The sequence below is a fragment of the Aquarana catesbeiana genome, linkage group LG02, assembly GCF_042186555.1.
Source record: "Aquarana catesbeiana isolate 2022-GZ linkage group LG02, ASM4218655v1, whole genome shotgun sequence".
NCBI lineage: Eukaryota > Metazoa > Chordata > Amphibia > Anura > Ranidae > Aquarana > Aquarana catesbeiana.
The window spans coordinates 385,096,928-385,112,958 of record NC_133325.1 but is presented as its reverse complement, the minus strand read 5'-3'; the positions used below and the strand labels follow the sequence as shown (position 1 = coordinate 385,112,958).

The following is a 16,031-nucleotide window of genomic DNA, read 5'->3' as shown; positions in this document are numbered from 1 at the left end:
TTCCTCACCCTCCTCCTTCTCCTAGTGTCAGGTGACATTTCTCTTAATCCTGGCCTGCCATTTTTCAACTGCAAGCCACATATCCAATACCCCTCCTCCTTTGGCAACCACCGCAATCCACTCAGTTTAATTTCTATCCCCCTGCTTCCTCAAATTAGCCCACCTATCTCATGCGCCCTTTGGAATGCCCACTCCATCTGTAACAAGCTAACATCTGTGCATGTCCTCTTCATCTCTCATGGCTTTAACATACGCCATACCCGAAACCTGGCTTAAAAATTTTGACTCCGCTTCTCCTGCTGCCCTCTCCAATGGTGGCCTCCATTGGACTCACTCCCCCAGACCCAACAGACAGAAAGGAGGTGGGGTTGGATTCCTTCTATCCCCACAAAGTCCTTCCTATCCCTCCCTCTCTATCCCTCTCTTCTTTCGAGATGCACTGTATTCGTCTGTTTTCTCCTATTTCTCTGAGGATTGCAGCAATTTATCGGCCTCCTGGACCGGTATCACGCTTTGATGACTTTGCTGCCTGGCTACCCTACTTTCTCTCCTCTGAAATACCCACCATCATTCTTGGTGACTTCAACATTCCTGTCAGTGTTAACAGCCCAACTACAGCTAAACTTCTCGACTTAACCTCTTTTGACCTAACCCAATGGACACATACTTCCACTCACTCCAATGGTAATACCCTTCACCTTTTATTCTCCCATCTCTGCAACCCTGACAACCTCACAAACACCCCCTTTCCTCTCTCTGATCACAACCTCATTAGTTTCACTGTATCCTTGCCTCCAACCACACAGACCTCCAAGCAGCATACAATTACTTGTAGGAACCATCGCCACTTTAACCCTTCTCTTCTCTGTTCTGCTACTGACCACCTATATGACATAATCTCTCCCCTGTCTTGTCCACATCTGTCTACAACAGTTCACTCTCATCATCACTAGATGCACTTGCTCCTCTAACCACACGCAGAATCAGGCCCCGACTGTTACAACCCTGGCAAACTGGCAACACTAGAAATCTCAAGAGACATTGTCGTGCTCTTGAACGACTGTAGCGTAAAACCAATTGCCTGCAAGACTTCACCTTATATAAATCTGCCCTAAAATAATAAATAAAACAATACAATGCAATTTTTTTTCCAGCACTCTTAGCTCCAAAAAAATCACTAACTCTAGTCTAAGGCGTAGTTCACACTATTGCGGCTCTGAGAGCCCGATTTGCACTGGTACTGCAGCCCATCCATTTGCGGGCATACTAGCACATTATGGTATTAACCTGCAGGGGGATGTTTTTTTTTTTTGATTGCACTGGATTTACTGTGCCTTTAAGGCCCTTAGCTGTTGGAGGAGTCAGGTACACTTTCCTTTGTGCCACACCAACCAGCTGCAGACCATAAACATCTAGCATCATTGGTTTGATGATCTCACTGAAAATCATGGTAATCTATATTTTAAATACTAAATTGTGGATGATATGATGCTATAGTTGTCACTTGTTTATTTTCAGGAATCCTACCTGATTCAGTAAATTCTCTTGGACAAACGCCATTGTTTGTTGCTGCATTACTTGGGCTCCAAAAGATAGTCGATTTACTCTTGGAATATGGATCCAATCCAAACCAGTAAGTGTTATACCAAAAGGTTTCAAAAAGTCCTAAATGTATAGCTTATTATAATACGCTGTTAAAATTTGTTTTGTTGCAATGAACTGGATAATCTGGCGTGGTATTTTGCCTAATATTTGTAAAATTTTCTGTTGTGTCCTTGGGCTTTTAAGAAGGAATAGGCTGCCTCTGGGCATACCTGTCCTTCATTTATCCACTAATATACTGTAATCCCGTCGGAAAAGCCATCATATCTTTTTCTGACCAAAATCAAGATCGTGTGTACGCGGCATAAGCCTATTTCTGCCATTTGGTGTTTACAATCAAAATTAAGTTAAAATACGTATTTTTTGCTAGAAAATTTCTTAGAACCCCAAACATTATATATATTTTTTTAACAGAGAATCTAAAGAATAAAATGGCGATTGTTGCAATATTTTATGTCACATGGTATTTGTGCAGCGGTGTTTTAAACGCAATATTTTGGGAAAAGGTACACTTTCATGAATTTTAAAAAAACGAAACAGTAAAGTTAGTCCAATTTTTTTGTATAATGTGAAAGATGATGTTATGCCGAGTAAATAGATACCAAACATGTCACGCTTTATAATGGCACACACTCGTGGAATGGTGACAAACTGTGGTACCTAAAAATCTCCATAGGCGACGCTTTAAAAATTTTTTTTACGGTTACAAGGTTAGAGAGAGTTACAGAGGAGGTCTAGTGCTAGAATTATTGCTCTCACTCTGACGATCGCGGCGATACCTCACATGTGTGATTTGAACACTGTTTACATATGCGGGTGCGACTTCTGTATGCATTTTCTTAAAATATATATAAAAATGCAGCGCTAAACATAAAAATCAGTAAAGGCTACCACAATATAAATATGTGACAATCAAACATTCAGCGTGATGGTATAAAAACCATATGTGAAAAAAGAAAAAGGGTTCTCATAGAGAAAAATTACAGTTAATGGCCAAATAAATGTCCAGCTGTGGCCATGAACTGTAATTTTTTTCTATGAGAACCCTTTTTCTTTTTTCACATATGGTTTTTATACCATCACGCTGAATGTTTGATTGTCACATATTTATATTGTGGTAGCCTTTACTGATTTTTATGTTTAGCGCTGCATTTTTATATATATTTTAGCATTTTTCACATTGTCACTACATTGTTGATGCTGGCTGCTATTCATACCCCTTTTTTATAGTAGCGCAACAATATCTTATTTTTGTTTTTTATGCATTTTCTTTGCTGCGCAAGCTCGCAGGGATGCTTTAAAAAAAAATTTTTTTTCTTATTTATTTTATTTATTTTTATATTATTAAATTGTGTTTTAAAAAAAAAAAAATTTGATCACTTTTATTGCTGTCAAAAGGAATGTAAACATCCCTTGTGACAGTAATAGGTGGTGACAGGTACTCTTTATGGAGGGATCGGGGGTCTAAAAGACCTCCAATCCCTCCCTTGCACTTTAAAGTATTCAGATCGGCGAAAATGGCGATTCTGAATACTGTATATATTTTTAAATCCGGCGCCATTGGCAGCCGAGTAAACTGGAAGCGACGTTGTGACGTCGCTTCTGTGTTTACATTCAGGAGACTGGAACAAAGCTGTTTCCGGCTTCGTGCCAGTCTGTCTCTAGCCGCCGGTATCGAGGATCGGGCCTCACGGTGGGACGGGAGGCCCAGTCAGAGCGGCGGGAGGCGACGGAAGGTGGGGGAGGTCCCCTCCCGCTCCTCCGGGATAACAATCGAGTGGCTTTTAGCCCATCGGTTGTTATCCCCGGAAAGCTGATCGGCCGCTCTAGAAAATGGTACTGGGATGATGCCTGCAGCTGCGGGCATAATCCCGGTATTACCCCCGAAAGCCAAGGCCGCATATCTGCGTACGCACAGGGAGGAAGGGGTTAATTTTGATAGCCTATTGTTAAAGTAATACTAAAGGATTGTTTTTTATTTTTTTGAAATAACAAACATGTCATACTTACCTCCTTCGAGTGGCCCGAACATCCATTTCTGGGGTCCCTCGGTGGCTCTTGCGGCTCCTGCCCGCATTAGATAACCCCCTTGGGGAAGCGCTCTCCCGAGGGGGTTACCTTGCGGGCGTGCTCCCAAGTCCAGCATTTGGCGTCCATAGGGGCCGAATGCAGGACTCGGCCCCGCCCCCGGCGCCCGCGTCATTGGATTTGATTGACAGCAGCGAGAGCCAATGGCTGCGCTGCTATCACTCTATCCAATCAAGAGCCAGGAACCCGTGGAGAGAGGGATGGCAGGGACGCGCCGACGGAAATTCAGGACTTAGGCAATTAAAACGGGGGTGCTAGGGGGCCGGTGACTGCAAGGTGTTTTATCACCTTAATGCATAGGGTGCATTAAGGTGAAAAAACACGAGCCTTTACAACCCCTTTAAGGCTAGACTTTGTCAGGTTTTAGCCCTTCATCTTTTATTAAATCTTCTAGTTCTTCAATAAATGGGAAGGTCTCTGGATCCTTCTTTAAATTCGGAAAGTATTTTTTGAGCTTGCGAGGGGCATCCTTTGATTCTTCCCAACTGATCGCTTCTTTTACTGACTTTGCAAATGGGTCTATTAAAGTTAAACCCAGTGGATGCCTGTAACTCTTCTTCATCCGATGAATGATATGATTTTTGAGGGATACATGAAACAGCCGTTGAAGCGCTTTGAGATGGTCTGTTCAGTTCTGTGGCCGATACTTGCAGTATTGACTCCTTTACAGATTCTCTGATTATATTGGACACCTCACTTGCATCCCTTTTTTTCTCTGGTTGCCTCCTCAACGCAGGCCTGGCATGCCAGCTTGTCATGGAGGGCCTGAGCCCCGCAGACCCAACAGGCATTAGCTGTAGGGCGGGTACGATGGCTATCATGAGATCGTTGATGATGATTTCCTGTGGGAATGACGGTGATGGGAGTAGGCTCTTGACCGACTTCTTCTAGAGCGTATGTGCCTTGAAGGCGAATGCCCCCTGCCTTTCGAGCGAGAAGATTTCGAAGACATGCCAGGGATCAGGATAAGATGATGTTAGTGGCATGGCTCTCTTTTTCTCTACTTACCAATCATGACACCCCTTACCTTACAGACTGTGGATGGTCTGGGGCAGAGGCCTCCATGAGCAGAGGATAGTATCCTAGAGAATGTAAGATTAACACCAGTGAGGCAGGCAAAAGGTTTTGCTAAGGCAAAAATCACGCAGGAAGAAGAGTCACTTACCAGTGTGGTATAGAGGGCACCAATCAGCAGCAGCAGAGAGAAAGGATATGCAGGCTGGAACAGAGTGAATAACCTTCTGTCAGTATTTGCAGAGAGAAAGCCAGTTTTTAAAAACGCCGCAGTCGTGGTGGAAGCGACTTCAGTGTCGCGCATGTGCCTTAGTAAATTGTGGGGCCCGGCGGCATCTTTAGAATTGGCAAGAATGGGATAATGCCTGCGTCACTTACAGTCGCGCATGCACAGAGCCGGCTGCGGCTGCCATCTTGTGTAGGGCAAGAAGATCGCGGATCTAGAACGTCCAGAAAGTGGAGTGGAGGAAAAAAAAGAAGAGGGAAATTAATCCAAAAGGCATGCATTTAGAAGACACAAAGAAGACCGGAAAACAGAGAGTGTAAGAAGGAAGGTAAAGTGGAGGTCACTACAGTTAGTTTAAGCCTGTTTAAGGCTTCTATGGCACCAGAACGTATAGACCCCTGAGACCATTAGAGTAGGGTTCCCTGCATAAAGCTCATTTAGAGACTACAGCCAGGGACTTCCAACCAGGAGGGGCTGAACCTAGCTGAGGCGATGCGGTAAAGGGTCCAAGCTTTATCCATTCAGTCCTAAAAGGTGAGGAAAAAAAGGAGAATGCCATTGTGGACTCTTCAAAACTTGTGCCTAACCAGTCCAATCAGGTTGTGGGGGCAGAGTCACAACCCATGGTGTGTTCTGCCATGATGCGACAGGAAAACCTGTTTTTAACGTAAATTGCTAGATAGTGCCATGTTTTTTTTTTTGCTGGTTAGCTGGAAAAACTTTTGCTTGTTTGATTAGTAATAGTCTGTCTAAAATTATCAATATTCTGCCCACTTTATGATAGATTTTTATTGCAGAAGTTTGCAAATGTGTCAGCTGAAGTGATATTGGCATTCAGATTTGCAAAGACCGATACACAGCTTTTGTTTTTACTATTCCTGCAACAAAAAAAGTTAGCAATTCGTTTTGCACATACATAGAGCCCTGGTTCACATTGATGCTACCTTGAAATCGCGCTACTTCACTTGAAGTAGCGCGATTTCAAAGTAGCAAGGTCAGCGTGATTTCAGGTGCTACTTGATAGACATCTGTGTGGCTTCATGCACAGATGTCTATTGAAGTTGCACCTGAAATTGGCAAGAGTAGTATAGAAACTACTTTTGCAAATCGGGGCTGCGCTGCAAAATCAGCGTTGCACTGATTGGAACAGTGCCATTGCCTCCAATAGGCTGCGACTTGTCGTGTGATTTGATTACGTCTTCAGGAGGCGTAATCAGGAAATGTACGTCGGGTTAGGCACTTTTTAATGTAAGGAGCCATTTGCCTTTTCGTTTTATATTCATGTTTTATTAAACAGTATTATGCTATGGGAGTTTTTTGATTGTTTTGCATATGCTGCCTTGCACTCTGAGGAAGAGGTTCCCTGTACATCTCTAAGCTTCATTTATATGCGAGCAGGCATTATCCTGCCAAAGCGATATTTTACTTTCTTTTTAACTAAAGAAGTCCAATACATCTGGTAAGCAGCTTCTTCATCTGCTCACGTTGGGTGTATGTTAATGATGTGGTGAAGGACTACTCACTATCAAGCATAGAACATAAGATCACCTTGCAATAATTCTCTGGATTTAGAAAATCACGTTTTTTTTGGGACTGTGTTTTTTTAGCATTTGCATATTTGCATATCTATTATATTTTTTTTATTTTATCCACCTCAACCCTTATCATAAGGGTCTTGCTTTGAGTGTTTTTTTTTATTATGGTTTGTCATGTTGTGTATGTTTCAGATACGCCACATTTGTTCACCATATCTGCTATTTAAATGTAGATGACCAAACTAGCGCCCCCTTCTTTCACATTTTTTGTACTTAGGAGTGTATATCACTTTTCAAGGGAGCAGCTTAGTTATAATTTCTATCCTAAATTTTATTTACTTTACACTGGCGCTGAGCTTATTTTCATGTTTTCTGCCTGAGGATATGCCATAGCCGACGCCCTTGCTCTGTTGGGGGACGGAGCTGGGATGGGTGGCTGATCAGGCATGCTATAGCGCCCACCATGCTAACAGTGGGCACCAGTCCTCTTCTGCCTTTCCTGCATTTCTTTGATGAAGTGCTATGTACCAGTGCTTGGGCCAGCTCAGTTGCAGCCGGGTGCCCTTTTCCCGATGGGTCGGAGCTGTGGTGGGCAGGCACCAGGGCAGACTGATATGCCTGCTGTTGTAACCGAAGGCAACCCCCCTTTTTGACTGCGGCTTTTTCCACCTGTGCTTCGGGCAGCTGTGTTGCAGCCTTGTCTCACTGGGGAGTACAGTGGTGGACGGGGCCGGGCTAATGCTGGGGCAAAACTCCTGCGCCTACCTTTTCACCATGAGAAATTTCCACCTTTCTTTTTCCTGCTGCCGCCTGTGCTCTGTGTCTGAGCTGAGGGTGACTGTGATGTGGTTCGATGCCCTTGTCTTGTTGGGCAGATGCTGCTGCCAACACACTCGACATTTGCCGTTCTTGTCCCTCGTTTAGTGTATGGAGTCAGTTATTTTAAACTAGGTTGACTAAGGCAACTATGATGCCAGTGGAGGAGTCCCCCTCCTTTAGGGATCCTACAGACAGGAAGGCAGGAGCAGTCACCTGCAATGTGTACTATTGCAGGCTCAGCTTTGCATCCTCTTTTTGGGCTTTTGTATGCCAAACATTTATTGAGTGCACTAAGATCCTATGCTGAAGTTTAGGTAGGAGCAGGTGTCTCCAGCCTATGTGGATCTGAGGGACCATCTGGTTCAGGGCTTTAGGTACGTGTGGGATGCATCCTTGGATGTAGTCCCATTGCTCTCCAAGCTCTCTGTCTAAGGGGTGACACTTTTTAGCGAGTGCTCGGTTTGAGCGTGGTTCTGCAGACTAGATCTAAAACTAGGTCTAAAAAGGCCCTGCGGACATCCCCTTCCAGGATGAATGATTCTTTGGGCTGCCCTGAATGACATCTTTAAGTATCTCCCTGAGGGGAAGAGTATCTTTCTTCCATAGTCTAAGGAAGGGGAGGAGCCAGGTCCTTCCTTCCCTGCACACAAGAGATCTTTTCATCTCTCTGGCTCCTTGGATAGAGGGTCCAAGGCTTTCCAGGCTCTTGCAGGTGGCACAAAGTGGACCTGGTTTCAAAGGCCCACTGAGACCGTGGGCAAGTCCTCCTTGGCCTGCAGGCTTGCCTCCACCAGCTTTTTTTTTGTTAGGGGCGGTCTTTGATAGTTTGCGCGCCCTTGGCTTTACCTGAGGGCCCATGAAATAAAGGTCTGATTACAAGATTGTTTTGTTACTACCTGCCAGATATATTCTTTTCTTCCAATCATTTCTCTCTCTTTAGCTCGCCTGCTGGCCAGTCATAGGGCAGTGCAGGATCTGCTACTCCAGGGGGTGATTGCCTGGTTCCGGACTTGAAGTATGGAAGTTTTACTCCAACCTGTTACGGTTCCAGAGAAGGAAGAAGTTCATCCCATCCTCGACCCCAAGGCCCTGAATTGCTTTGTGCAGAAGTTCAAGAAGCAATCCATCTGTTTGGTGGTGGTCCTCCTTCGTCAGGGTGATTTCCTGGCCCCCATAAAAATCAAGCATGCTTTTTAGGTTTTGTGGTTGTGAGCATGCATTACCATTCATTTGGCCTGGGCTCCCCCCCCCCTCTGGTTTTTGCCAAGGTGCTAGCCCCAGTCCGGGTGTTGCTGACTATGCGGGAGATTTCCATGCTCAGATTATCTGGTCGCTTTTCTCCTCCATGCAGGGACTTGTTCTGCACCAATGGACAATGTGGCGATCTGGCTGCACACTCTGCAGGACTTTGGTGGGGCCCTGAAGCTGAAGAAGTATATTTTACCTGAGTACCCGAGTCTGGTCCTTGACTCTGTGCAGGCCAAAGTGTTCCTCCCACTTGACAAGCTCCAGTGACTAACTAAGCTTCCTATAGCAGAAAAGGGGGTTTATATTAGCCTAGACTGCCCATAGGTGGTGCTGATTTCTTTTTCTGCCTAGTGTCACACTCCTGTAGGCGGCGCTATAACCCTACGGTCAACATTAGGATGAGCTGTGTCCATCAATTAACTTAGAGAAAGCCATTGTATGCATTAGTAAGTTTTATAGCATGAGCAGTGACATCCTAACTTTCCTTACCTCCAGTTCCATAAATACTTGTTATTTTGCCTTTGTTTTATATTATATTATTATTATTGTTATCATCATTATTATCTTCTTTGGACTTGCCATAATTTAAAATAAAATGAAAATTGAAAAAATATATATTTTTTAGTCGCTGTTTTGATTGGAGCACCCCTGTCCATGCAGCAGCATTTTCCTGTAACCAGTGGATTATGAGCCAGCTTATTGATGCAGGAGGAGATTTACGACTTCATGATGAAAAGTCCAGAAGACCATACGACTGGGCCATTATGGCAGGAAGAGATCAACATACTCAGGTTATGTTAACTAAATTCATTATGCCATACAGTATAATCTTTTGCAATGTGCAATCAATTCTTATTTACTCATACCTTGGAATTCTGGTGTAAATGATATATTTTTAGGTATAAAAAGATCCAGGTAAGATAGTTTTGTTGCCTAAGAGGCACTGTTTAAAACTGTCTGTGGGAAAAAAAACAAATTGTAATGTTTGAACGTACAGTATATTATCTTAATTATACAGTACAGGATACAGGCTGGGTATTCTTTGACCCCGGGTTATAAACTGCTACCTTCACGTGGACACTTGCAAAGCTTTTGGACAGGTCCACTTTGGCGTACCCCTATAACTCTAGCCCTGTCTGTGAGACCTTATTTTTTTGCTAGTGTCCTTAGGTAATGGACCTCTTCTCCCTTATGGAGAAGTTTTTACCCTTAACTAGTTCCTATTTACTTCAAATTTTTCTATCAAGTCTTCAGTCGACTCAACACTGCCTTCAACCTATTTGAATTGAAACAGTGCATTCGGATCACTACAACCTCGGTAACACTTTAGGAACAGTACCTGGACCCCATGCTGTGGGAGCAGTGCTAATGTTGCCTCGGGCACCGGATCCTGCTTGGGCGCTCACCTTGCCACTAAGGGCAACGCGTGTTATTTGCTGCAGGATGCTATACAGGTCCAGGGCCTTTGTTCATTCCTATGGTTCTCAGATGTTAGAGATCCCTCTGGAGGTATGGCCACCATGATGCGTGAAGCCTGGAGCCATACAGGGACTAGCGATGTGTAAAGGTAAGACAGATTTGGCCTGTTATCGAACTGTTACTATAGCCTTATAGTAGATATGAGACTTGGTATCTCCACAGTTTGCAGTACACTTATAGTATCTCACAAAAGTGAGTACACCCCTCACATTTTTGTAAATATTTTATTATATCTTTTTATGTGACAACACTGAAGAAATTACACTTTGCTACAATGTAAAGTAGTGAGTATACAGCTAGTATAACAGTGTAAATTTGCTGTCCCCTCAAAATAACTCAACACACAGTCATTAATATCTAAACCACTGGCAACAAAAGTGATTACACCCCTAAGTGAAAATGTCCAAATTGGGCCCAATTAGCCATTTTCCCTCTCCAGTGACATGTGACTCGTTAGTGTTACAAGGTCTCAGGTGTGAATGGGATGCAGGTGTGTTAAATTTGGTGTTATCGCTCTCACTCTCATACTGGTCACTGGAAGTTCAACATGGCACCTCATGGCAAACAACTCTCTGAGGATCTGAAAAAAGAATTGTTGCTCTACGTAAAGATAGCCTAGGCTATAAGAAGATTACCAAGACCCCGAAACTGAGCTGCAGCACGGTGGCCAAGAACATACATCGGTTTAACAGGACAGGCTCCACTCAGAACAGGCCTCGCCATGGTCAACCAAAGAAGTTGAGTACATGTGCTCAGCATCATATTCAGAGGTTGTCTTTGGGAAATAGACGTATGAGTTCTGTCAGCATTGCTGCAGAGGTTGAAGGGGTGGGGGGGTCAGCCTGTCAGTGCTCAGACCATACGCCACACGCTGCATCAATTTGGTCTGCATGGCTGTTGTCCCAGAAGGAAGCCTCTACTAAAGATGATGCACAAGAAAGCCCGCAGTTTGCAGAAGACAAGCATACTAAGGACATGGATTACTGGAACCATGTCTTGTGGTCTGATGATGAGATCAAGATAAACTTAATTGGTTCAGATGATGTCAAGCGTGTGTGACGTCAACCAGGTGAGGAGTACAAAGACACGTGTGTCTTGCCTACAGTCAAGCATGGTTGTGGGAGTGTCATGGTCTGGGGCTGCATGAGTGCTGCAGGCACTGGTGAGCTACAATTCATTGGGTGAACCATGAATGCAAAAATAAAGAAAATAACAAACAAATGACCATAAACACAACCTAAAGAGTTAAACTACATGATTTTATTAGCTATAAATAAGCAAAATACAAAAAGGCAATAAAAAGTCTCTAGATCCCCTATAAATAGACCAAAAAGGAAGTCCCAACAAAGTGGGAGCCTTCCAGCTTGTCTATGACCTCCCAAAAAGTAACCTGTAAAACAGATGATCCAAACACTAATCACCTCTTATAGAAGAATAGAAACCTGCAGTCCATAGAACCCTCCCCCGATATAAAGCACTCCCCTTCTACACCTATTAATACCCCCAGCTACCTAAGGGTGAGGGCCGAACTGTAAAAATTCCTGAAAGAACAGTGTGAATCTGCAAATGCAGAAATGTTCACGCTGTTTCCTAGATGGAATTACACAGTTACCATCCACAGAGAATACAAAAAATCAACCATTAGTCAGTCCGTCAGTCAAAAATGACAAAAAGCGTCATGGAAAAACCAGGGAACAATACTGAATGCTATATGGTAGTCCAAACAAAGGATGTAGGGGGGAGGAGAGCACTGTACTCCTTTCAATTATAAATATCCTCAAGTATGGGTCATTCCCATTGTTCTCATCCTGTAATCCAAGTAAAAGATCATTGTGAGATGACAGACACTGTTAATAGATCGCTTGGTACTATAGTCCAGACCAGTTGGATATACTATCACGGAGATAGAAACATACTTCCCGATATGTATACAATGTAACCATATGCCATGGTGCCCACTGCATGCAGGTGTGTCCTACAGGCTTTTGTAGCAATAAAGGCTGTATAAAGAATTTTTTTTTTTTTTTTTACCCTTCAGCGTGAATCGCATACTCAAGACTCCTTCAATCAACTCTCCAGAGATCAAGCAGCGTTCCTTTCATCATTCAGGTAAGTATTTAAAGGCTGTATAAAGATACCATTTCGGTTACTTACTGGTAGCTGTGTATCCTCCAAACAATTGTAACAAACAGAGGTATGTGGAAGCACAGACACGATTACTCACTGATGGTTGGTCACTCAGATGTCTCTCTGATACACAGTGAGATTCAATCTGCCGATCAATGTACGTGCTGTGAATATCCAGTTGATCATCTGTGTAGTCTGTATTTCAAAGCGGTGTCTCAGTACAACTTTGAAGCTCTGAGGAAGTTCCATGAACTAGGGAACGAAACATGTAAGCTTTTTACGCTAGGAGGGCACCCCCGCTATTCACCCACCCCAGCTAACACTTGTTTGTGGGTTTGAGGGTATTGAATCGTTACCTGACAATATCACTCTGCAAGTGAATAATCTTAATGACCTTCAGATGGGCTACCACGGATAATCAAAATTATCAATAGACATCATGGACATGGACGACAACCATCCTTTGGACTGTTCCTAACCCATGTCAGATGTACTGAGACACCGCTTTGAAATACAGACTACTCAGATAATCAACTGGATATGCACAGCACGTACATTGATCAGCAGATTGAATCTCACTGTGTATCGGAGAGACATCTGAGTGACCAACCATCAGTGAGTAATCGTTGCTGTGCTTCCACATACCTCTGTTTGTTGCAATTGTTTGGAGGATACACAGCTACCAGTAAGTAACCGAAATGGTATCTTTATACAACCATTATTGCTACAAAAGCCTGGAGGACACACCTGCATGCAGTGGGCACCTCGGCATATGGTTACATTGTATACATATCGGGGAGTATGTTTCTTTCTCTGTGATAGTATATCCAACTGAACTATAGTACCAAGTGATCTATTAACAGTGTCCGTCATCTCACAATGATCTTTTACTTGGATTACAGGATCAGGGGCATAACTAGAAATCACAGGGCCCCATAGCAAAATGTTGTATGGGGCCCCCCCTGCAATCAGCCCCCCACAAAAAAAAAAACTAATTCCATTGAACAAAAGATTATCACACTCATGTGGCACAGTACTTCTAATTCATCAGTGTCTGTGACCAGTAAATTCATTCATCAGTGACCATGACCAGTAAAATCATTCATCATTGACCAGTAAATTCATTCATCAGTGACCAGTAAATTCATTCATCAGTGACTAGTAAATTCATTCATCAGTGACCGTAACCAGTAAATTCATTCATCAGTGACCAGTAAATTCATTCATCAGTGACCAGTAAATTCATTCATCAGTGACCGTAACCAGTAAATTCATTCATCAGTGACCAGTAAATTCATTCATCAGTGACCATAACCAGTAAATTCATTCATCAGTGACCAGTAAATTCATTCATCAGTGACCGTGACCAGTAAATTCATTCATCAGTGACCAGTAAATTCATTCATCAGTGACTGTGACCAGTAAATTCATTCATCAGTGACCAGTAAATCCATTCATCAGTGACTGTGACCAGTAAATTCATTGATCTATGACCGTGACCAGTAAATTCATTCATCTATGACTGTGACCAGTAAATTCATTCATCAGTGACTGCGACCAGTAGATTCATTCATCTATGACCGTGACCAGTAAATTCATTCCTCAGTGACCGTGACCAGTAAATTCATTCATCAGTGACTGTGACCAGTAATATCATTCATCTATGATCGTGATCAGTAAATTCATTCATCTATGACCGTGACCAGTAAATTCATTCCTCAGTGACCGTGACCAGTAAATTCATTCATCAGTGACTGTGACCAGTAAATTCATTCATCTATGACCGTGACCAGTAAATTCATTCATCTATGACCGTGACCAGTATATTCATTCATCAGTGACTGCGACCAGTAAATTAATTCCTCAGTGACCAGTAAAATCATTCATTAGTGACTGTGACCAGTGCAGCCTGCAGGACATTAATACAGCAGTCAGTTACAGTGCAGGACATTTACCCCCCTCCCCTCGCCATGCTGCATATTACAAAAATCAAAGTCACAGTCTAAAGACAGTTCGTATTCTTCAGACTGCATGGCATCACTGGGTGGCTGCATCAGCTTAATTTAGTTGTGCTGCTTCCCTACCTGGAAATGTGAGTGATGGCTTCGCTGACTGTCTCTGGCTCTCTGCAATAGTGGGTCACGGACCGGTGTATGAGGTTCCTCCTCGGCGGCGCTGCCTGTGCTTGCAGGCTGCAGTAGTTCTCGCCTCTCCTCCCATCGCGGCTCTGGCCGAGTGACGTCACGTCGCTGGGACAGGGATGGCGCCGGTTATTCTGTCCCTGCACAGGAGCTTGCCGATGCCGAGGGACCGGCTGGAGGGCCTGGCTGGAGGGCCCCACTCGGCAGCGGGCCGGGGCCCTATAGCGATCGCGGGCCCCATAGCAACCGCGTGGGTTGCTGTGGCGGTAGTTCCGCCACTGTACAGGATGAGAACAATGGGAATTACCCATACTTGAGGATATTTATAATTGAAAGGAGTACAGTGCTCTCCTCCCCCTACATTCTTTGTTTGGACTACCCTACAGCATTCAGTATTGTTCCCTGTTTTTTCCATGACACTTTTTCTCATTTTTGACTGAAGGGCTGACTAATGGTTGATTTTTTGTATTCTCTGTGGTTGGTAACTGTGTCATTCCATCTAGGAAACAGCGTGAACATCTCTGTGTTTGCAGAATCTATGGAGGGTCCTATGGACTGCAGGTTTCTATTGTTCTATGAGAGGTGATTACTGTTTGGATCATCTGTTTTACAAGTTACTTTTTGGGAGGTCATAGACAAGCTGGAAGGCTCCCACTTTGTTGGGACTTCCTTTTTGGTCTATTTATAGGTGGCCTAGGGACTTTTTATTGCCTTTTTGTATTTTGCTTATCTATAGCTAATAAAATCATGTAGTTTAACTCTTTAGGGTGTGTTTATGGTCATTTGGTTTGTTATTTTCTGACTAGATGCTGGTCAGTTGCTGGTTTTCCAGCATGCCTGTCCGACAGAAGATGGAACTGGCCACTTTTGGATGATTTTTGGCCCGTGTGTACCCAGCCTTAAATTGTTAACTCCTTGAGGGCAAGGACTGAGGTATAGCATGTAAATCGCTGTGTAAATAGATGGCACTATATAAAATTCTGTAATAAACAAATGGCATAGAGTATAGCTGGCTGTAGTTAGGACTTTAAGCTGCTTATCTTTTACATCAGTTGGACTGAAAATGGGATTTTCAATTGAGCAAATTAATGTTTTAAAAATATTTTTCAAAAGTAATAGGTTTATTTTAGAAAGTTATATTTTCTGTGTTTATTTTTTCAGATGTTGGAGTTCATTGATCAATGCTCTGCACATATGCATATTTTGATCCATGGCTTTAATTGCAAAGCCAAAAATATTGTTTCATCACAAGAACTCATAAATAGTTCATCTCTGATTGAACTTCTTTTACCAAGGTGCGCATTTTAATCTCTGACTTTTTTTTAGAAGCATTTTCTTTTATATTGATTGTTTGTATAGAATTCTAAATTCTGTATTATTTTATACATAACCTTTTTTAAAGGGATAGTTCACTTTTACCAAAGACTGCCTATGCAAATAAGGGGCGTCTAAATAAAAACAAACTGCAACTTAGACTGAAGTTGAATAATGCCCTTGCTGTATGAGTAGGGCATTTATGTACCTCATGAAGCCTGACTGGAAAATACTCAGCATGTTGCTAAGGACATTACTAAGAGAGGCCCAGCTGTTACTGTTCCCCTTCACCATCACAGGAGCAAGAGTTCACTCCTGTGTTGGTGAACAGCTAACAGCTAGGCTTCTCTTAGCAATGCCCAGTCAGGCTTCATGATATATACAGTAAATGGCCCACACATACATTAAGGGCATTATTCAAATTTGGTTGAAGTTGCA

At 43.1% G+C, this 16,031-nt stretch overlaps 1 protein-coding gene across 1 annotated transcript in view; it reads left to right on the top strand.

Moving 5' to 3' along the window:
* The first annotated feature begins 1,522 nt into the window (after positions 1 to 1,522).
* The window catches only part of TEX14 (testis expressed 14, intercellular bridge forming factor), an 84,728-nt gene continuing 70,219 nt past the window's right edge, over positions 1,523 to 16,031 (top strand). Inside the window, exons 1-3 of the mRNA XM_073617957.1 lie at positions 1,523 to 1,633; positions 9,158 to 9,323; positions 15,441 to 15,574. Of these exons, the coding sequence (XP_073474058.1) occupies positions 9,219 to 9,323; positions 15,441 to 15,574 (239 nt within the window). The 5' untranslated portion in view covers positions 1,523 to 1,633; positions 9,158 to 9,218. The remainder of the gene's footprint in view (positions 1,634 to 9,157; positions 9,324 to 15,440; positions 15,575 to 16,031) is intronic.